Source organism: Bubalus kerabau, chromosome 13 (genome assembly GCF_029407905.1).
Source record: "Bubalus kerabau isolate K-KA32 ecotype Philippines breed swamp buffalo chromosome 13, PCC_UOA_SB_1v2, whole genome shotgun sequence".
NCBI lineage: Eukaryota > Metazoa > Chordata > Mammalia > Artiodactyla > Bovidae > Bubalus > Bubalus kerabau.
In genome coordinates, this window is record NC_073636.1 from 11,581,047 (window position 1) to 11,603,358 (window position 22,312).

At 49.2% G+C, this 22,312-nt stretch overlaps 1 protein-coding gene across 1 annotated transcript in view; it reads left to right on the top strand.

The window, feature by feature from the left end:
* LOC129626157 (ninein-like protein) overlaps positions 1 to 22,312 on the top strand; it is a 48,758-nt gene that overhangs the window by 18,353 nt on the left and 8,093 nt on the right. Inside the window, 11 exon segments of the mRNA XM_055545364.1 lie at positions 5,103 to 5,245; positions 6,511 to 6,616; positions 7,632 to 7,928; positions 8,463 to 8,670; positions 9,126 to 9,340; positions 9,400 to 9,485; positions 11,444 to 11,521; positions 12,153 to 12,227; positions 12,681 to 12,785; positions 16,566 to 16,635; positions 21,978 to 22,131. Of these exon segments, the coding sequence (XP_055401339.1) occupies positions 5,103 to 5,245; positions 6,511 to 6,616; positions 7,632 to 7,928; positions 8,463 to 8,670; positions 9,126 to 9,340; positions 9,400 to 9,485; positions 11,444 to 11,521; positions 12,153 to 12,227; positions 12,681 to 12,785; positions 16,566 to 16,635; positions 21,978 to 22,131 (1,537 nt within the window).

The following is a 22,312-nucleotide window of genomic DNA, read 5'->3' on the forward strand; positions in this document are numbered from 1 at the left end:
CATCTGCTGATGGACATCTAGGTTGCTTCCATGTCCTGGCTATTATAAACAGTGCTGCGATGAACACTGGGGTACTCGTGTCTCTTTCCCTTCTGGTTTCCTCAGTGTGTATGCCCAGCAGTGGGATTGCTGGATCATAAGGCAGGTCTATTTCCAGTTTTTTAAGGAATCTCCACACTGTTCTCCATAGTGGCTGTACTAGTTTGCATTCCCACCAACAGTGTAAGAGGGTTCCCTTTTCTCCACACCCTCTCCAGCATTTATTGCTTGTAGACTTTTGGATCGCAGCCGTTCTGACTGGTGTGAAATGGTACCTCATAGTGGTTTTGATTTGCATTTCTCTTATAATGAGTGATGTTGAGCATTTTTTCATGTGTTTGTTAGCCATCTGTATGTCTTCTTTGGAGAAATGTCTATTTAGTTCTTTGGCCCATTTTTTGATTGGGTCATTTATTTTTCTGGAGTTGAGCTGTAGGAGTTGCTTGTATATTCTTGAGATTAGTTGCTTGTCAGTTGCTTCATTTGCTATTATCTTCTCCCATTCTGAAGGCTGTCTTTTCACCTTGCTAATAGTTTCCTTTGATGTGCAGAAGCTTTTAAGGTTAATTAGGTCCTATTTGTTTATTTTTGCTTTTATTTCCAATATTCTGGGAGGTGGGTCATAGAGGATCCTGCTGTGATGTATGTCAGAGAGTGTTTTGCCTATGTTCTCCTTTAGGAGTTTTATAGTTTCTGGTCTTACGTTTAGATCTTTAATCCATTTTGAGCTTATTTTTGTGTATGGTGTTAGAAAGTGTTCTAGTTTCATTCTTTTACAAGTGGTTGACCAGAGTTCCCAGCACCACTTGTTAAAGAGATTGTCTTTAATCCATTGTATATTCTTGCCTCCTTTGTCAAAGATAAGGTGTCCATATGTGTGTGGATTTATCTCTGGGCTTTCTATTTTGTTCCATTGATCTATATTTCTGTCTTTGTGCCAGTACCATACTGTCTTGATAACTGTGGCTTTGTAGTAGAGCCTGAAGTCAGGTAGGTTGATTCCTCCAGTTCCATTCTTCTTTCTCAAGATCGCTTTGGCTATTCGAGGTTTTTTGTTTTTCCATACAAATTGTGAAATTATTTGTTCTAGCTCTGTGAAGAATGCTGTTGGTAGCTTGATAGGGATTGCATTGAATCTATAGATTGCTTTGGGTAGTATACTCATTTTCACTATATTGATTCTTCCAATCCATGAACATGGTATATTTCTCCATCTGTTGGTGTCCTCTTTGATTTCTTTCACCAGTGTTTTATAGTTTTCTATATATAGGTCTTTAGATTCTTTAGGTAGATATATTCCTAAGTATTTTATTCTTTCTGTTGCAATGGTGAATGGAATTGTTTCCTTAATTTCTCTTTCTGTTTTCTCATTATTAGTGTATAGGAATGCAAGGGATTTCTGGGTGTTGATTTTATATCCTGCAACTTTACTATAGTCATTGATTAGTTCTAGTAATTTTCTGGTGGAGTCTTTAGGGTTTTCTGTGTAGAGGATCATGTCATCTGCAAACAGTGAGAGCTTTACTTCTTCTTTTCCAATTTGGATTCCTTTTATTTCTTTTTCTGTTCTGATTGCTGTGGCCAAAACTTCCAAAACTATGTTGAATAGTAATGGTGAAAGTGGGCACCCTTGTCTTGTTCCTGACTTTAGAGGAAATGCTTTCAATTTTTCACCATTGAGGATAATGTTTGCTGTGGGTTTGTCATATATAGCTTTGATTATGTTGAGGTATGTTCCTTCTATTCCTGCTTTCTGGAGAGTTTTGATCATAAATGGATGTTGAATTTTGTCAAAGGCTTTCTCTGCATCTATTGAGATAATCATATGGTTTTTATTTTTCAATTTGTTAATGTGGTGTATTACATTGATTGATTTGCGGATATTGAAGAATCCTTGCATCCCTGGGATAAAGCCCACTTGGTCATGGTGTATGATCTTTTTAATGTGTTGTTGGATTCTGATTGCTAGAATTTTGTTAAGGATTTTTGCATCTATGTTCATCAGTGATATTGGCCTGTAGTTTTCTTTTTTTGTGGGATCTTTGTCAGGTTTTGGTATTAGGGTGATGGTGGCCTCATAGAATGAGTTTGGAAGTTTACCATCCTCTGCAATTTTCTGGAAGAGTTTGTGCAGGATAGGTGTTAGCTCTTCTCTAAATTTTTGGTAGAATTCAGCTGTGAAGCCGTCTGGACCTGGGCTTTTGTTTGCTGGAAGATTTTTGATTACAGTTTCAATTTCCGTGCTTGTGATGGGTCTGTTAAGATTTTCTATTTCTTCCTGGTTGAGTTTTGGAAAGTTGTACTTTTCTAAGAATTTGTCCATTTCTTCCTCATTGTCCATTTTATTGGCATATAATTGTTGATAGTAGTCTCTTATGATCCTTTGTATTTCTGTGTTGTCTGTTGTGATCTCTCCATTTTCATTTCTAATTTTATTGATTTGATTTTTCTCCCTTTGTTTCTTGATGAGTCTGGCTAATGGTTTGTCAATTTTATTTATCCTTTCAAAGAACCAGCTTTTGGTTTTGTTGATTTTTGCTATGGTCTCTTTTGTTTCTTTTGCATTTATTTCTGCTCTAATTTTTAAGATTTCTTTCCTTCTACTAACCCTGGGGTTCTTCATTTCTTCCTTTTCTAGTTGCTTTAGGTGTAGAGTTAGGTTATTTATTTGACTTTTTTCTTGTTTCTTGAGGTGTGCCTGTATTGCTATGAACTTTCCCCTTAGGACTGCTTTTATTTCACTTTTGATTCTTGAAATTTTACTTTTTGAAATTTTGGCAAAAAAAATTTTACATTTTGGTGCTACTTATTCAGAGATCTTCCCTCTTTTGGGGGGATATTTTTGTCTGTTTCAAACTAGCATTGAGAACATTAAAAAAAATTTTTTTTTTAAATAATTTCTAATACACGAAGTTGCAAATGTCTGGGCAGCAGCCCCTCTGTGTGTGCTGACTTGATGTGGCTGGCCCCGCCTTCCTCTCCAGTGCTTTCTGAGCTGCTGTTGAAACCCCACCCTCTCCTGCTTTTTTGCTGAGCTCACCTCTCCTGCTAATGCTAATATGAAGAGAAGCCTCGAAGGTTCCAGAGCCTCAGACCTAGGGCTTCGCTGTGTGCAGTGGACTTGCTGCCTTTCCCGGCTCTCGGGGCAGCATCCTGTGACTGCCTTCAGCATCCACAGGCACCCCAAACTCACGTGCAACCCACACGAAAGCAGGCACATGGCTCCCCAGCCCTGCTGAATGCACCCTGGATGGACAGGCTGGGACCCAGGACAGTGCATGTCATCCTTAGGCGCTTGGAACAGAGCAGTCTGCCTGGCATCATACCTTAAGGGCCTGTTTTCTGGCTCTGCTGAACTTGCGGAGCATGTATGCTCTTACAGTGGCCGTGTGAGGGGGGAAGGAACCACTGAAGGGGCAGGGCATTTGGCAGAAATGATTCTGTCGATGTTTCCTGCCACATCAGCACTGCTCAGTAAAAACAGCAGTCACGTGTGTACTTCCAAGTTTTCCAGTGGTCACATTAAAAAAGGTAAAAGAAAAAAAAAAAGTAAAAAGAAATGGGTGACGTTAATTTTAGTAACATTTTATTTACTCCATTACTTTCACAGTGTCATCATTTCAGCATATAATCAGTACAATCACATTTTAAGTGAGCTATTTTGCATCCCTCTTTGGGAACCTGGTCTTTAAGATCATTGCAGAGTTTATGCTGCACACCTCTATCTAGACTGACCACTTCAGAGATGCTTGGTGGCCTGTGTGGTGTCATTGTGGGGTGGGGGCGCTGGGGCGCACACACCCGCCACCCCACGGGCCTCCCTGCAGCTCTCGCTTCCTGGCCTTGCCCTTTCCCCTGGGACAGAGGTGCTCACTCTGGGGAGATTGAGTATTTGCTCAGGAGTTTCTGAAGGAGGTACAGTGAGCCTAGTAAACATGTGCTTCCTCTAAGATCAGCAGGGCCTGTCCCTTCTCCCACATGGCCTAGAGCCACCAGTTAGAGGCTCCTCCTCCCAGGGCAGGTGTGGACACAGGCCAGGCACTGGCCACCAGGGAGTTCAGAAAGAACTGACAAGAGCTGCCTGCAGAGGAAACTCAGATTAAAAAATCAGAGAGGAGGGACTGCCCTGGTTGCTCAGTGGTTAGGACTCCACTCCTGATGCAGGGGGCGTGGGTGTGATCCCTGGTTGGGGAACTAAGGTCCTGCAGGCCGCATGCGCAGCCCCCAGAAAAGGAGAATCAGAGCGGGCAGTGGGGCCTTGAGGGTGTGCATGGCGTGGACCCCAGAGCCTGGGTCCCGGGGGAGGAGCTGGCTGGAAGCGGCATCGCACGTGGCGTCCTCCAGGAGGGGTGACCACGGCCCACCTGAGGTGGGGGGAGGAGCATGTGGACCCACCGTCATGGGTGAACGTGGCGCTCGGGCCGTGGGACCACCTGGGAGAGCGGACTGTGAGTGCTGCCCTCCCTGCCCAGTAAAAGCCAGGTGACCAAGTGGGCTTGTTGAGTTATATTTCATTCTTTGGGTGGATAAATGATGCTTGTTACAAACGAGACCCTTCCTCTTTTATTTTTCCTCTGTGCTGTGCAGCTTGCAGGATCTTAGTTCCCTAACCAGGGAGCAAACCCACATCGCCTGCAGGGAAAGCACTCAGTCCTAACCGCTGGACCACCAGGAAGGTCCCAGAGGCCCTTCCTCTTAAGCCTCATGTCCCCCGAATCTCCCCTACCCCTTACGAGCATGCCCCCCCAACCTGTTGTGGTTTCACGTGTTAAAAGGGTCTCTGTATTTTCTCCATTTCTCACTTTCACTGCACTTTTTTCCCCGAGCCCCTTCTGGGTATCCAGTGACAGAAGGTGGTGCCAGGCATAAGACGGTGGGAAATGACTCCTGCTCCTTGTCGCTCCCAGAGCAGTTCGGTGCCCGGATATAGTGTCGGTGCCCCGTCCTGGAAGTCGGGACCCGCTCTGCTGGGGCCTGAACCGTTCCCCGAGTGCCGGCCCCGTGCCCCGCTCCTGGGCCTGGTGGCCGCAGTGGCTGGAGGAAGTGTCTGGCTCTGCCCGCAGGACCTGCAGGACCACAACGACGAGCTGCAGGCTGCCCTGGCAGGCCTGCAGGCACAGGCAGCCCTGAGTCGGCACGGCCGCCTGGCCCCGGGACACAGCCCGGCAGGTAGGAGCTGACTGCTTGGAGGTGGTGGGTCTGCTGGGAGGTGGTGGGTCGCGTGCTCCTGCCCCGGGGATAGGGCAGTGGGCCAGCCCGCTGTGCAGGGGGTCACAAGTCCTTCGGACCACTTGTGTGGGAGAAGGGGCCTATCTGAGGCGAGGGGTTTAGGCAACCCAGAGCCCCAAGGGAGATGGAGGAGGATGAAGGTCCTACTGCTTGGACAGAGTAAGTGGTGAAGGTTGTGATGACCTTGCTGTGACCTCAGGGCAGGCATGTCCCCTGTGAGCCTCCTAAGGCAGGGGGAACGGAAGGAGATGCCCCTGGGGAGGGTCATCTGGGAAGGGGAGCAGAGAGCGGGCTGGGGTGATGGGGGACGGCCTGCGATGGCTCTGACAGGGCAGTCCATGCCAGCTTTCCTCGGGGCCTCCGAGGGCAGCCGGGGGGTCTTCTGTGCCCCTGGCCTCTGAGGGGGCCTCACCTGCACCCGCAGCGTGGACTCTGCTGCCCCGGGCCACAGCCCTGCTGCCCTCAGCCAGGGGTGGTTGGCGCGTGGCTGCTGTCATCGCATGCCTCGATGAGTGTCAGGGGCCCGTGTGGCCGCAGGGAAGGGGGCGATGGTCTTTATCCCTGGACGGACCTGAGCTGCAAGGAGTGTGTGGCCCTTGTTGAGAGCCAGGACCTGCGCCCCGGGTTCGGTGGCCAGATGGCTCTGGGTCGTAGCACCAGAGGGAGCCCCAAGCTTCGTGTTGGTGCCGGTGCAGCCAGAGCGCTCTCCCGGCTGGAGCCTTTTCTCCTCCCCTCGCCCCCATCTGAGGAGGAGGGGCGGTCAGAACAGCAGCGCTGTGGTGCAGGGGCCACATGGGTGGTGGAGGACGGGCTGGCTGTGCATCCAACCAGGGCCACTCCTGACCCAGGCAGCAGCTTCCTGTTGTCAGGGCGATGGGATGCTCTCTTTCCTAAGGTGCTTATCCCAAGTTCTCTGGGCCGGATGTTGCCGAGTCTGTCCCTCTTTTTCATGGAAAACAATTCGGGAACTGAAAAGAGCAGGCGAGAGGTCAGGATATGTCTGCTCCCTTCGCTTTCCAGCCCATCCACCTGCATGAATGAAACCCCATCAGTGGCCACACTCACATTCTGAATCAATGTGAGTGTGCCCCCTACCACACATGGCGTGGGGGACACCTGGGCCCAGGAGGGCTGGCCGTGAATCACGGCAGATGGTGACTGCAGCTATGAAATTAAAAGATGCTTGATCCCGTGGTGTTCTGGGCAGAACATCAATGTACATGTCCTCTTATTTTCAGGCACCATCACGTTCGTGGGTGATTCTGCCCCAGCAAGTATAAAAACAGAGATCATGTTGGAGCTGCTGAAGGAGTGTTACCAAGAACTCAAGATCCAGCTGGAGACCAAGGTCAGGGGACTGAGGGAGGCCACAGAGTTAGGGGAACTTCCTGCTGCTGAGACGCTTCTGCACACACATCTGCCTAGAGTGAGTGAGCTCAGGGGGATGGAGGTTTGCAGGAAATGTGTGTGATCTTGACTTTGTGCCTCCACCCTCTTCGGAAGGAGGCAGGACAGAAGGAATAGCTAATAAGGGGAGGGAGCAGGGTCCCTCCCCGTGTCTGGAGCCTGGTGCAGAGGCCAGACCTCCCTGTTTGCCCTGCGCTGGGAAGTCACAGCCTCCGGCTCTGTTGCAGCTGAAGCAGATTCTGGGAGCAGAATCTTAGTTCCTGTGATTGCCCTGCACCAGGGGCTCCCCAGGTGGCGCTAGTGGAAAAAAGGAGATATGTCTCCTGTACAGGAGACATAAGAGATGCAGGTTCGATCCCTGGGTTGGAAAGATCCCCTGGAGGACAGCGTGGCAACCACTCCAGTCTTCTTCCTGGAGAATCCCATGGACGAAGGAGCCTGGTGGGCCACAGTCCACAGGGTCACACAGAGTCAGACTCGACTGAAGCGACTTGGCACGCAGGGGCTCCTAGGCCACCCTGGCCAAGCCTGTCATCTTGGGTGAATGTGTCTCTAGCTCTGTACTCAATTGTGGTGGGTTTTGTGGCGGGATGGTGCCCACAGCTTGTCAGGTGTCACCATGGCCACGGGGTGGTCCTGCCCCTGGCTGCCTGCTGTGGCCTTGCCTTCCAGGCCTTGTGGAGGTGTTGTTCCCCTCTGCCCTCCTCCTGCTGCTGCCTGCCCGGCTGCCAGCCTCCCTTCTGCACCTGCAGGCCTCCCCCCAAGGCTGCAGTGGAGGTTACAGGAAGTGATGGAAGCAGGCAGCCACACAAGCCGTGGGGAGCCTTTCACGGGCCCCGGCACCCTGTTGAAGCTGGGCCACCCGCTGTTTGGGTTCTGCGCCTGGAAGCCTTGATTTGTCAAGTGAATTGTGTTTAGGGGCCCCCTGTCGACATCACTCATGCATCTCTCCTCAGGTTAATGACCACGACAGGGAAATGGAGGTGACGAAAAGGGCTTTCGCAGAAGAGAGGAGGGAGCTGGAGCAGGCCTTCCAGCTCAAGGTTGGCGTGCCGCAGGGTCAGAAGGCCAAGCTGGCAACGCTGCACACGGAGTCACAGGAGGTGGTCCGAGGCCTGTGGGAGCAGCTGCAGAGGAGGGCGGAGCTGGAGCGGGGCCACGCATGGCGGCTGAGCCAGGACAGAGCGCGGCTGCAGGAGGTGCTCCAGCAGCTCAGGTCCGCCACCCCGGCCTTGTGGGATCTCAGGTCCAGGGTTTGTTGCCCAGAACCCGGAGTTGAAACTGAATTTGGGAAGATTGCTCAGAGTCACAAGTACTTGTTACCTGAGTGGTGAGCCCTGAAAGAGCAGGTTACTTTACACAGGGTCTGACTTTTCTTTCGGCTGCACTGTGCACATGGCATGAGAGAGCTTAGTTCCCTCACCAGGGATCGAACCTGTGCCCCTGTGGTGGATGCATGGAGTCTTCACCAGTGGACTGCCAGGGATGTCCCAAGGAGTCTGACTTTAAAAACATAGTCTCCCTCATCTGTCATCTCGTGGCTCCTGGGGAGGTGGACGAAAGGCCTAAATGCCCCCAAATAATGGGAAAGACCTTTAGTTTGGGTTAGTGGAGTTCTTAAAAGAAACTGAAATTTGTGAGCAAAGGAGAGAAAAGGTTTATTTGGAAAACTGAAACATGATCTTCTGTGCTAGAGAAGAAGGGCCCACATGCCCATCCTCTGGGCCCCACCTGGAAGCTGAGGGGTATGCAGCCTGGCCCTCCTCCCCGGCCCCCCTGGGGCCCAGACTGGCACCCACTCCATCTCAGGAGCCCAGTCCTCTAGAAGGGCTTTGCCAGGAGCCTCCCAGCACCACCCAGGAGATGACCCGGGTGACTGCAGGCAGGCCCAGCTGTGTGTTGTGGTTGCGGCTCTCTACCCAGTGTCCTTTGGCCCCGTGAGCGCCCACACGGCACTCCCGCAAGCTCGCCGCGTCCTGCGGAGGCAGAGGCTCCGTGAGCTGTTGTGGCCCTTGTCTGGCCAGAGGACACTGGCTCACCGCACACGCAGGTGTGTCCAGCTGAGCCGCCAGCTCCTGCCCGCAGGGTGACCGTGGCACGTTGCTTCACCGGAAAACAGATCACGTGGGATTTATGATGAGCCAAGGAATAAATGTCAGTGCACCTCCCAGCTTGAGACAGAAAATACTGGCATAGCCAGTAGCCCCAGGCTCTGTTCCCAGACCCCCCTCCCTTCCCCCCGAGGCACCTGGACTGTTTATCACCCGCTAGACCTTGCTGCAGGCCTCTTCCTCAGACTCGGGGGTCCCCCATGATGTGGAGCCTTGGTCGTGGTGGGCTGACTTCTGAATTCCCTGCTCCATGAAGCAGAGGTGGTGCTGGGCCTCACAAGTGGCAGAGCCTCAGGTGAACGTGTGGACCCACTGTTGCAATTGCGGCTGCGATCGAAGGCTGGTCTCGGGCCCAGTGCACCTGCGAGTCCACATCAGGCCCCTGGCACACTCGGGGGCCTTCCGTGCGGGAGCAGCCCAGCGGCCACACGCCCTCTCTGCCGTCTGTCTCGGGCACGTCCTCTGGACAGGCACAGGAGCCAGTGCTGGCCCCGGGCCCAGGGGCTGTGCTGGGCCTCTCCCCGCTTCTCCTGACTCGCCGCATGCCTTGGCTTGTTGGCCCCACAGCTAACGTCACAGTTCCAGTCCCAGTGGTGTCTGGATCATTGGACAGGGTTTCCTGGGCACCTGCCACCTGCTGTCACAGCTGGGGGTGCAGCCCGGAGTGAGACAGGTGTTTGCAGCTTTCGACGCCAGCAGGTGGGTGGAGAAGGCTCCATTCTCAGGCATCTGTGACCCTTGTTACAGGCCTGTTTAGGTCTTATGTTTCCTCCTGGGTCTGTCTTGGTAGATTGTTTCAAGGCATTTGGACATGGCCGTTTTTCAAATCTCCAGACCGGGCGTTTTACTGAATGGTCCTCCGCTGGGATGTCTGGTTAGATGCCTTCTTTATGGGGCCATCTTCTTCACTCTGATGTGTGGCCTTTCGTGAAACTGTCCTTGGAGTACATTCCCTCAGTTTTCCTTATCTGAAAATGTCTCAGCTTCTCTCCCATTTCTGAAGGCTGGTCTTCCTAGGAGCACAAACCTTGAAGCACAGTTGAAAGCTGCCCTCTGCCCTCTGACCTGGGCAGGCTGCCCTGTGTGAACATCCATTTTCCATTGCTGCGGTGATGAGTTACCAGGAAGTCAGAGGCTTAAAGCATCATGACTTAGGACTTCACAGTGCTCGAGCCTGTAAATCAGAAGTGCCTATGACTGGGCGGAAGTCTTCGTGTTGGCAGCTGCCTTCCTTTCTGGAAGCTTGGGAGGAAACCTGCAGGCCTCCCATTCTTGATCCACACCTTCCTCCTCTGACGCCAGCAGTGACTGGTTGGTCCTCCTCGAGCTCCATCCTGACTCCCAGTCTTCTGCCTGCTCTTCCACAGAGGAGGGCCCTAGTGGACAGTCTAGGACACTCTTTCCATCTAAGGGCAGTGAATTAGCTGCTTTAATTCTGTTTGTTGCATTGATTCCCCTTTGCTCTGAAATAGCACATTTGCAGGTTCTGGATGCAGACGTCTTATAGAGGCTGTTATTCTGTCCCCACAGGAGGTGATCTGAGTTGTGTTGTCTGGTTGCTGTTAGCTTCTCCATCTTTTGTGGTTTTTCTTTGGTGTGTTTAGGTGTGTATTTCTTTCATTTTAACTTTTTATTGAAGTGTTATATGCACACACAAAAATACACACGTGTATACAGTTGGAAGAATTGATGAATTGGACACGTCTGTGTCACCAGCACCCAGAACACGTCCCCAGGGTCACTATTCCAAGTCCGGATAGTGGTAACCCCTGGGGGGGCTCTGGGGAACCCCGTTTTTTGTTCCTAAGAATGGAATTGTTGAGACGTAGGGCATTTCTTTTTACTTACCATACTTAGAAATATTATGCCTGCTGAATATATAGATTTGTGTCCTATGAAAATCTTTCAGATATTCTTTGTAAAATATTGCCTCTCCCCTCAGTGGCCTTTTCAGTTGGATGTATGATATTAGATCTTTTCACTTTTCCTCCTTTTCTTAACCTCTCTTTCATTTCTTCCAGCTTCTTTTCTGTACATGGCATGTTCTGGGTACTTTTTCATATCTCTGTGTTCCAGGTCAGTGATTCGTTCTTCAGCTATATCTAATCTACCAGTGAGCTTTTGTTTTGACATTGATTTTTTTTTTCATTTTCTAACATTCTATTTGATCCTGCCTGATCATTTCTGATAGCTTCTTGTTGCTTGCTTGTCCACTTTTTATTTCCATCTTTTATTTAAGTAAACATTTAATAATATTTATCCCAAGTTTGTGTCTGATAATTCCAATATCTGGGATCTAATTCTGTTGTTTTGGCTTCTTCTGACTCTCATCAGTGATCCTTTCCCACATACGTTGTGGTGACCTTTGATTGTGAGCTCATGTTCACACGATGTTTATCTCTGGGGCTCTTGGGAGCTGTAGCAGAGGGTTCTCCCTGCAGAAAGGATGTGTTTTGCTTTTTCCAAGAAGACTTGGGAGCCTCTTAATCTGAGACCACTTAACCTATTCCAGGGAACCAGCCCAGCACACACACCCCTGGTGTGGTTTCTCCACACTGATGTAGGTGTTGGCCTCAGGGTAACGCTCAGGGCAACCCCATCTTTGTGTTGCTTAATGCTCACAGCTCTGATTTCAGCATTCGGGTTTTTGGTTTAAGGCCCCTGGAGGTTTCTATAACCTTCTGTGAGGACGCCGCACCTAAGATGATCAGCTTTGCACAGGCTCTGGTTATCTGGTGAATGTGGAGGACTGGGATAAGGCAACCACCATCTTACTTGAGGTCCAGGAAACTGGAAACAGAACCCCACCCACCACTGCCACCCACATACATACACACACCTGCCTCGAATCAATTTCGTTTTCCATCCAGGAGCCTGAATAACAGTTCAAAACATAGACCTCATTTGAGATCACTCTACTCATTGAAACCCTTCACTTCTTGTAAACGTCCATTGACTTCTGTGTCTTAATTTTTCTCTTTAGTTCCTTATGAGAAAAATGAAATCATACTTATGCTTATGAAGGAGATACTTATGCTTGATATTATAAGAATAATATATTAAACATATGAGGTCATGTGCTTTGAGTACTTTTAGATTGAAAAAACCAGAAGCTAATGCCAGGTAGAGACCTGATGTTTAGGGGAATAAGTGTCAGTGACACCAGCACATAAGAAGGATAGATTTTCTGGGCAGCAGGTGTGGGTTTCAAGCTGCCTCCCCGTGCTCTTTATTGGTCAGTTGCTCATCTGTTGCACATCAACGGAGTTACCTTCCAGGGAGACTAAGAGCATCGGAAGCCAAGGGCTCCAGGCAGACTTGGCCTGTGGGCAGCCTCTGTCAGTACTTGCTTTTCCCTCCTGAAAGTTCCACGTTGCATCGAATCACCCTCCGTCCGCTGACGCAGGCATCTTTCCAGTTTCCTCCAGTGCTGACCTCAGGGTGTAGGATAGGGGGCACTCCCCATAGAATTCAGCTTCCTGAGTCCTTGTGTTCCTCAGCTTTGTGCTTGGAGTCCCTGGGGGGGATTTCCAGGCAACAACTCTGTGAGGACTCTCACCCAGCATCTTGCATTGGTGCCAGCTGTGAGCACGCTGACATTTCAGTGAAGGTAAGGAGGTGCAGGAACGGGCCAGCTGTAAACACAGAACCAAGGTGCCGAACACACTAGTCACTGGCTCTTTTAGGAGCTAGGAAAGCTTTGTTTTTCTGTAGCTTATCTCTTGGGAGATGCAAGCCAGAGCAGGTTAACACGGGATACAGGGAGGGACTGCTGCCCTGTGTCCCCATTCAGGGAAGGAAAGTGGGGCTGGGGGTCATTGCAAGACCAGACTCTGTCGGGTGACCAGCTCCTGGAATTCCCACTCTTCTTTCTTTTTAAAATTTGTTATCCAGAATCGAGTTGGAAAAGCTTTCTGAAGAAAATGCTCTCTTGAAAAATGAGCTGGGGAGGATCCGACAAGAGCCTGAAGCTTCAGAAAGGACAGAGGCTGCACAGAGGTAAGGGCCAGCCCAGTTGTCCCACCCCAGCCACCCATCCCGAACACGGTTTGCTCATCGTAGAATAAGCTCAGAGGGCATTACTATAGAAAGTGGGACGTGTTCACAGAAAACCCACACTCCAGGAACAGTCAGCAGAGAACTGTGCTGCCCTCCAACCAGCCTTGATGGGCACGGGAGGGCTCATGCATCCTACAGAATACTCCATAGTGTGCTCAAGGGTCAGAGGAGGCATCCTGCATCCCTGGAGGGTCAAGAGGGCTTCTTACACCCTTCCTGGGCCAGTAGAATCTGCTTCTCTTGTCCTAATGATGATTTCAGCCGCGCTTTTGTCCAAGGTTCATTCCTGGTCTGTTGATTTCAGTGTGTCAGAGTCAGGGGTCTAGGGCAGGGGCCTGAGCACTGAGGCAGGAGCTGTGTGTATTGTAGAGGGATACTTGTCGGGAGATTCCAGCTTTCACTATCAGAGCCTCATCTAAGAAGGGTTTGACTTTTTTTTTTTTTTTAATAAAATTCAAATGAGCTCAGCTCTAAACTGCTGAGAATGTGGTGTTGATTTGATAAAAGTGCCTGACAACTAAATTGTGAAATCCAGACTGGATGGTCACCCAGCGATCACTGTTCAGATCAGATCAGTCGCTCAGTCGTATCCGACTCTTTGTGACCCCATGAATCAAAGCACGCCAGGCCTCCCTGTCCATCACCAACTCCCGGAGTTCACTCAGACTCACGTCCATCGAGTCAGTGATGCCATCCAGCCATCTCATCCTCTGTTGTCCCCTTTTCCTCTTGCCCCCAATCCCTCCCAGCATCAGAGTCTTTTCTAATGAGTCAACTGTTCGCATGAGGTGGCCAAAGTACTGGAGTTTCAGCTTTAGCATCATTCCTTCCAAAGAAATCCCAGGGCTGATCTTCTTCAGAATGGACTGGTTGGATCTCCTTGCAGTCCAAGGGACTTTCAAGAGTCTTCTCCAACACCACAGTTCAAAAGCATCAATTCTTCGGCGCTCAGTCTTCTTCACAGTCCAACTCTCACATGCGTAGGAAAAACCATAGCCTTGACTAGACGAACCTTTGTTGGCAAAGTAATGTCTCTGCTTTTCAATATGCTATCTGGGTTGGTCATAAATTTCCTTCCAAGGAATAAGCGTCTTTTAATTTCATGGCTGCAGTCACCATCTGCAGTGATTTGGGAGCCCCCCAAAATAAAGTCTGACACTGTTTCCACTGTTTCCCCAGCTATTTCCCATGAGGTGATGGGACCGGATGCCATGATCTTCATTTTCTGAATGTTGAGCTTTAAGCCAACTTTTTCACTCTCCACTTTCACTTTCATCAAGAGGCTTTTTAATTCCTCTTCACTTTCTGCCATAAGTGTGGTGTCATCTGCATATCTGAGGTTATTGATATTTCTCCCAGCAACCTTGATTCCAGCTTGTGTTTCTTCCAGCCCAGCGTTTCTCATGATGTACTCTGCATATAAGTTAAATAAACAGGGTGACAATATACAGCCTTGACGTACTCCTTTTCCTATTTGGAACCAGTCTGTTGTTCCATGTCGTTCTAACTGTTGCTTCCTGACCTGCATACAGATTTCTCAAGAGGCAGATCAGGTGGTCTGGTATTCCCATCTCTTTCAGAATTTTCCACAGTTTATTGTGATCCACACAGTCAAAGGCTTTGGCATAGTCAATAAAGCAGAAGTAGATGTTTTTCTGGAACTCTCTTGCTTTTTCCATTATCCAGCGGATGTTGGCAATTTGATCTCTGGTTCCTCTGCCTTTTCTAAAACCTGCTTGAACATCAGGAAGTTAAAGGTTCATATATTGCTGAAGCCTGGCTTGGAGAATTTTGAGCATTGCTTTCCTAGTGTGTGAGATGAGTGCAATTGTGCAGTAGTTTGAGTATTCTTTGGCATTGCCTTTCTTTGGGATTGGAATGAAAACTGACCTTTTCCAGTCCTGTGGCCACTGCTGAGTTTTCCAAATTTGTTGGCATATTGAGTGCAGCACTTTCACAGCATCATCTTTCAGGATTTGGAATAGCTCAACTGGAATTCTATCACCTCCACTAGCTTTGTTCGTAGTGATGCTTTCTAAGGCCCACTTGACTTTCACATTCCAGGATGTCTCGCTCTAGGTGAGTGATCACACCATTGTGATTATCTGGGTCGTGAAGATCTTGTTTGTACAGTTCTTCTGTGTATTCTTGCCATCTCTTTTTAATATCTTCTGCTTCTGTTAGGTGCATACTATTTCTGTCCTTTATCGAGCCCATCTTTGCATGAAATATTCCTTTGGTATCTCTGATTTTCTTGAAGAAATCTCTAGTCTTTCCCATTCTGTTATTTTCCTCTCTTTCTTTGCATTGATCGCTGAAGAAGGCTTTCTTATCTCTTCTTGCTATTCTTTGGAACTCTGCATGCAGATGTTTATATCTTTCCTTTTCTCCTTTGCTTTTCACGCCTCTTCTTTTCACAGCTATTTGTAAGGCCTCCCCAGACAGCCATTTTGCTTTTTTGCATTTCTTTTCCATGAGGATGGTCTTGATCCCTGACTCCTGTACAATGTCACAAACCTCATTCCATAGTTCATCAGGCACTCTATCTATTAGATCTAGGCCCTTAAATCTATTTCTCACTTCCACTGTATAATTATAAGGGATTTGATTTAGGTCATACCTCAATGGTCTAGTGGTTTTCCCTACTTTCAATTTAAGTCTGAATTTGGCAATAAGGAGTTCATGGTCTGAGCCACAATCAGCTCCTGGTCTTGTTTTTGCTGACTATATAGAGCTTCTCCATCTTTGGCTGCAAACAATATAATCAATCTGATTTGGGTGTTGACCATCTGGTGATGTCCATGTACAGAGTCTTCTCTTGTGTTGTTGGAAGAGGGTGTTTGTTATGACCAGTGCATTTTCTTGGCAAATCTCTATTAGTCTTTGCCCAGCTTCATTCCATATTCCAGGGCCAAATTTGCCTGTTACTCCAGGTGTTTCTTGACTTCCTACTTTTGCATTCCAGTCCCCTATAATGAAAAGGACATCTTTTTTGGGTGTTAGTTCTAAAAGGTCTTGTAGGTCTTCATAGAACCATTCACTGTTACGTTACAGCAATTCTGAAATCCAAAAGGTTTCTTCCCTCCAGGAACCATTTTCCCCAGGTTTGGTGCTGGGACCCTTTTGACAGCTGCTGCTGCTGCTGCTAACTCTGTGTCCAACTCTGTGCGACCGCATAGACGGAAGCCCACCAGGCTCCCCCGTCCCTGGGATTTTCCAGGCAAGAACACTGGAGTGGGTTGCCATTTCCTTCTCCAATGCATGAAAGTGAAAAGTGAAAGGAAGTCGCTCAGTTGTGTCCGACTCTTAGCGACCCCATGGACTACAGCCTACCAGGCTCTTCCATCCATAGGATTTTCCAGGCAAGAGTACTGGAGTGGGGTGCCATTGCCTTCTCCGCTTTTGACAGCAGACGTCAGCAAATGTAAGGCTGTGTTGATACTTATGCTTCTGGGTGTGAAGGGCACTCCCACGTGCTGGAGAGAGATTAACATGTGCTGTGCAACTGAGGAATGTCGTGGAGGGTTTGTTCTTACAGTGCTGGCAGGGTTCCTCTGGCTCCCAGGCTGGGATCCAATTGGACCAGCAGCAGTGACCGTACAGGACAGTGACAGACCAGTGGCTGTAGGGTATCGAGAACAGGTGTACAAACCAGCCACCACGGTGACCACCGTGAGCAATGACTCATCAGTGACACTGTTAACTTTGCTTCTCCAACAGGAAGGAAATTGAGGTTTTAAAAAGAGACAAGGAAAAGGCCTGCTCTGAGATGGAAGAGCTCTGCACGCAGGTTAAGTATTGACCCCTGGTGTGAAACGGATGCCCCCCTCCCTCTTCCATTGTTTTGAAATAATCTCAAACTTACAGAAAGGAAACACAGAACATTTTTATGGAAGTTACAAGAGTTGCTGGCCCATCAGCCCCCTCCCACTCCAAGCTGGGTAATCAGTGTGGATATGACGGGTTGTGGCCCCGTCAGCCACAGCCGGGACCTCGTGTGGCTTCAGTCTGCCTTTCCTTGTTCTTAGGACCTGGTGCTTTTGAAGGTTATAAGCAGTTGTTTTGGTGTGTCTAAAACTTCCTTATAATTGGATTCAGATTATGTGGGAATATCCCCTTCTCATTCTATCCTGTCTGGGGACACAAGCTTTAGTGACGTCCTTAGATTCTTGGTCAGGTGCTGTTGGCCAGGCTTCTTCACAAAGTTACTTTCCCCTTGGTAATTATGAAACATTTTATAAGAAAATCCTTTGATATGATGTGAATGTCCTGTTCTTCATCAAACTCTCACCCAGTTGTTCTCCCTGTTTATTTAATAGGTTATAATATGTTACCATCAGTATTTATTTTCATGCTCAATTGTCCCAGATTTGGCTAATAAGAGCACCCTCTGGGTGAGTTCTGGGCCCTCCAGACAGGTCCTGGTCATTATTTGAGCACTTCCTTACTTTCTAGTGTCCCATGATATTCCAGGTTCATCTGGTACTTCCCTTGCCCCAACCCTGGAAGCACCCACTTCTCCAAGGAATCCTTGGTGACTTTTAGCTCAGAATGGTACTTGGAGACCCAGATTTGGGTACTGGGGGTGCTCACGGCTCTGGGATCATCACTATGTCCAAATGCAGTTAGCGCGTGGAACTAGGGAGGGTATATTTATTATGCTCTCATGCACGTGGTTTCAGGTATATTTATTTGTACACCTCTCTACCAGAAATCATAAATTCAAACTCTGAAATTCCAATATCACGGGGATGGTTCTAGCTTTCTGTCTCTGTATTTATAACTTATGCCTCTAGCAGTGAAAAGCCTGGTCTCCATCATCCTCAGTGGATGTACTTACCATTTGGTCAGTCCCCTTTAGCCTGCACGTGAATGCCCTTCTCATGCTGTTTAGCACTGACCACCACACTGGTCTCCCTTTGGTCCATGAATAAATGCTTTCTGCACTTGGTCTCTCTTACTGGCTTTTGTACCGAAGCACACAGCGTGGAGGGCTTTGCTTGTGACTCAGCTGCTAAAGAATCCACCTGTAGTGTGGGAGACCTGGGTTTGGTCCCTGGGTTGGGAAGATCCCCTGGAGAAGGGAAAGGCTACCTACTCTGGTATGCTGGCCTAGAGAATTCCATGGACTGTATAGTCCATGGGGTCACAAAGAGTTGGACATGACTGAGCTTCTTTCAGTTCACTTCACACAGCTTGGATGTGTCATTCTTTTTTAATTTTTTTAAAAATTGAAATTATTACTGATAATTGCAGGCTCACATGTGGTTGTAAGACATATATTACAGAGGGATACACTTTGTCCAGTTTCCCCTGTGGTCACGTTTTATGAAACTTTAGTATAGTGTCTGTGTTAGTATGCTAGGGCTGCCATAGCAAAGCACTGCAGACTGAGGGGCTTACACAACAGAAGTTTATTTCCTCACAGTTCTCAGAGTTAGAAGTTCAGGTCAGGGCAGGGCTGGTTTCTTCTGAGGCCTCTCTCTGGTTTGTACACAACTGTCCTGCCTGTGTCCTCCCGTGGTCCTCCTTCAGATGCGTCTGTGTCGTCATCGCTTATTAGGGCAGCATCATACTGCATTCATATGACCTCGTTTTACCTTAATCACCTCTTTCAAGACCCCGTCTCCAACTGCAGTCCCTCTGTACAGGATTGGAGGTTTGGGCTTCAACACTGAATTGGGGTGTGGGGGGGCGCAAGTCAGCCCTTAATGAGCATCACAGTCAAGCTGTTGACATTGATGCATCCGTAGGTCTTACTTCCCCAGTTTTTTTTTTGCGGGGGGAGGGCGGGGTGTTCTTTTTCTTGGGGGAGGGGCTTCGTTGCCCCACAGCATGTGGCATCTTAGTTCCCCAACCAGGGATGGAACCTGAGTGTCCTGCCTCGGAAGGCAGATTCTTAACCACAGGGCCACCCAGAAAGTCCACATGCTTCCTCAGCTTTGCGTATGTTCTCGTGTGGGTGTCAGGTCTACACGGTTTTATTCCCTGTGCAGGTTCATGTCTCCACAACCCAGCTGCAGCGCCACTAGGTCCTTCATATTGTTCATTCACAGCTACATCCGCCATCTGTCTTTCTGCCCACCTATCCCAGCCCCAACAGCACCCTTACGGCAGAAAACAAAGAGGAACTGAAGAGCCTCCTGATGAAAGTGACAGAGGACAGCCAAACTTGTACCATTTCACCAGTGACACACAAGGAACCATACCGAATGAGCTCTCTGGGACTGCCTCTCCGCACATAGCACGGCTCCCTGCTGCGTGTCCACAGTAGTTTCTTCCTGCCACTGGATGGCATTCCAAGGCGTTAATGTCCCCCCACAGCTCGTCTTCAGTTCAGTTCAGTCTCTCAGTCGTGTCCGACTCTGCGACCCTACGGACTGCGGCACGCCAGGCTCCCCTGTCCATCACCAACTCCCGGAGCTTGCTCAGACTCATGTCCATCGCGTCGGTGATGCCTTCCAACCATCTCATCCTCTGTCATCCCCTTCTGCTCCTGCCTTCAGTCTTTCCCAGCATCAGGGTATTTTCCAGTGAGTCAGTCCTTCATATCAGGTGGCCAAAGTATTGGAGTTCAGCTTCAGCATCAGCCCTTCCAATGAATATTCAGGACTGATTTCTTTTAGGATGGACTGGTTGGTGTCTGCACCTTGCAGTCCAAGGGACTCTCAAGAGTCTTTTCCAACACCACAGTTCAAAAGCATCAATTCTTTGGCACTTAACTTTATGGTCCAACTCTCACATCCATACATGACTACTAGAAAAACCATAGCTTTGACTAGATGGACCTTTGTCAGTTTTTTAACATGCTATCTTGGTTGGTCATAGCTTTTCTTCCAAGGAGCAGGTGCCTTTTAATTTCCTGGCTACAGTTACCATCTGCAGTGATTTTGGAGCCCAAGAAAATAAAGTCTATGACTGTTTCCATTGTTTTCCCATCTATTTGCCATGAACTGATGGGACCGGATGCCATGATCTTAGTTTTTTGAATGTTGAGCTTTAAGCCAACTGTTTCGCTCTCCTCTTTCACTTTCATCAAGAGGCTCTTCAGTTCCTCTTTGCCTTCTGCCATAAGGGTGGTGTCATCAGTGTATCTGAGGTTATTGATATTTCTCCTGGCAATCTTGATTCCAGCTTGTGCTTCATCCAGACTGGCATTTTGCATGATGTACTCTTCATATAAGTTAAACAAGCAGGGCGACAGTATACAGCCTTGACATACTCCTCTCCCAATTTGGAACCAGCTTGTCTTAATGCTCACCTTTTAAAGAATGGCTGGGCTGATTCCAGTTTTGGGCCGTCACAGAAGCTGCAGTGAACGTTCCTAGGCAGGTCTTTGTGTGGATGGTCTTCATTTCACGGGATAGATGCCCAGGAGACAATTGCTCATCTGTACGGCAGCTACATGTCTAGTTTTATATGAAATTGCCCAGCTGTTTTCCAGAGCAGCTACTAAAAGTTTATGTTCCCACCAGCAGTGTATGCCAGGTCCAGTTGCCCCACATCCTTGTCCACACTTGGTGTTGTCACTCTTATTTGAGCCAGTCCAGTAGTGAGTGACACTGAGTCAGAACAGCTGGTGGGGGCTCCACTTGGCTATCCCCTTCCCCTCGCTGGCTCAGGCCTGGTGAAGAAGGAGGTTTCCCTCGAGGGCAGAGAACAGAACGCTCTGTGTGCTTCAAAACAGGCACGGTCCTAGTCTACTCAGGCTCATACAGACACCACAAGCAGGCGGCTTCAACTACAGGGTTTATTGTTCCAAGGTTCTCAAGGCCTCGGTCAAGGCGGGGCCGGCTTGGTTCCCGTGAGGCTCTTCCAGGCTTGTGGGGAGCCCCCTCTCACTGTGTCTTCTTATAAAGTCACTGTCCCATTGGATTAGGACCCCACCTTTCAAGCACATTGAACCTGAATTGCCTGCTAGCAGCCTTGTCTCCAGACTGGTGACTTTGTGGACCCGGTTCTACCCACAGCAGCCGCCTTGTTCAGGCCTCCAGCCTTTGGCTCCTGGTGAGCTGTGACGCTCTTCGCCTGTCTTTCTTTCTGGTTTTCAGAGCATTGGTTTGCCCTGTGACTTCAGTTCTCTGATGGGCCTGAGAAGAGTTGTTGACTTTCAGTTACTCAGCTTTTTCTTTGTTCTTGCTGGGAGGGTGGGAGTGACGACTTCCAAGCTCTTTCCAGGCCAGAGCGGAAATGGCGTTTTGTTTTTCTCGTGGGTTTCTGCACGTTCACTGTCAGGACATAGAAGCGTAGTGGATTTTCACCTGCTGGCCTTGTGTCCTTGCTGAGGCCCACTCACTCTGGGAGTGCGTTTGTCACCTCTGGTTTCCCAGACTCCTGCTGTACCCTGGAGACACCCGCTGTTCCCATCTGCCTCTTCCCACTGCTGCCTGCCTCCCCGAGCCTGGCTGATAAGGTGGGAACACCCACCCTGGGGCGACAGTGATGCATCCGCCCAGCTGTGCATGAACCCTGCTCCGAGGCACAGAGGGCTTCAGACCCTCAGCCTCCGGAGCAATTGCTAGGGAAAAGCAGAGGAGCAAAACATGGTTTGTGTGAAGGCGTGTGACACACGGTTGGCGATAACGAGCTTCCTTGTGTCGCCTGCTGGCTGCCATTTATCCCAGGCCGCACTGCCAGCGTCCAGCATCCACTGTCTGCAAAGTGGTCATTTCATCAGTGTGCTGTGTTTAATGACAGTGATCAGATTTTTAAAGAGAATCATGTGCCTCAGGTTTAGCTAGGGTTTTGGTATTTTTTTTCTTCAACTTGTGTAAGATAATGTCAGAAATAACCGTGGGAGAAATGAGAAAATCATGCCAGTTCTCCAGAGCAGTGATGGGATGTTGATGGGATGTGAGTGCTCCTGGTGCCCAGCGTTTGTTTCTTGGGGGATTGATCATAGTTCATCCTCCACGTGGTGGCCTGAGAGCCCGTCACTCTGGGGACACTGAGCAAGCGCCTCACCCACTAGTTGCTAATAGCAACCCCACCCCCAGCTGTGATGCCCAAAATGGTCTCCAAAGATTGCCAAGCATCGCCTGGGGAGAAGAGTGTCCCTGGTTGAGGACCCCTGGGATGCTGCTGGCTTAAAAACTAACTTTCCTACCTGTGTCTTCTCCCTGTTTGTTCCAGAGTCTGAAGTGTAGGGATGAACTGTCCCAGCTCAACCACAGGGTCCTGCAGCTCGGAGAGGAGGCCTCTACCCACCAGACCCAAAGCGAGAAGAGTCCCGTCACCGTCCAGCTGCTGATACACAGGCTGGAGGAGGCCGAGCTCCGGGAGGGGCTGTAGGTGGATGGCGGGCGGGGCAGGGAGGGGCGGGCAGCCGGGCCTCAAACAGACCAGGGGCAGCCCTGCCGTGCCTGCAGGTAAAGCGAGGGGCTGCACAAGGGAGCCCTGAAAAGTGTGTGAACTTCCAGCAGCTTTCGCAAAGCCTGGTACCTCTAGAGAAAGTAGCAGAAAGGAAT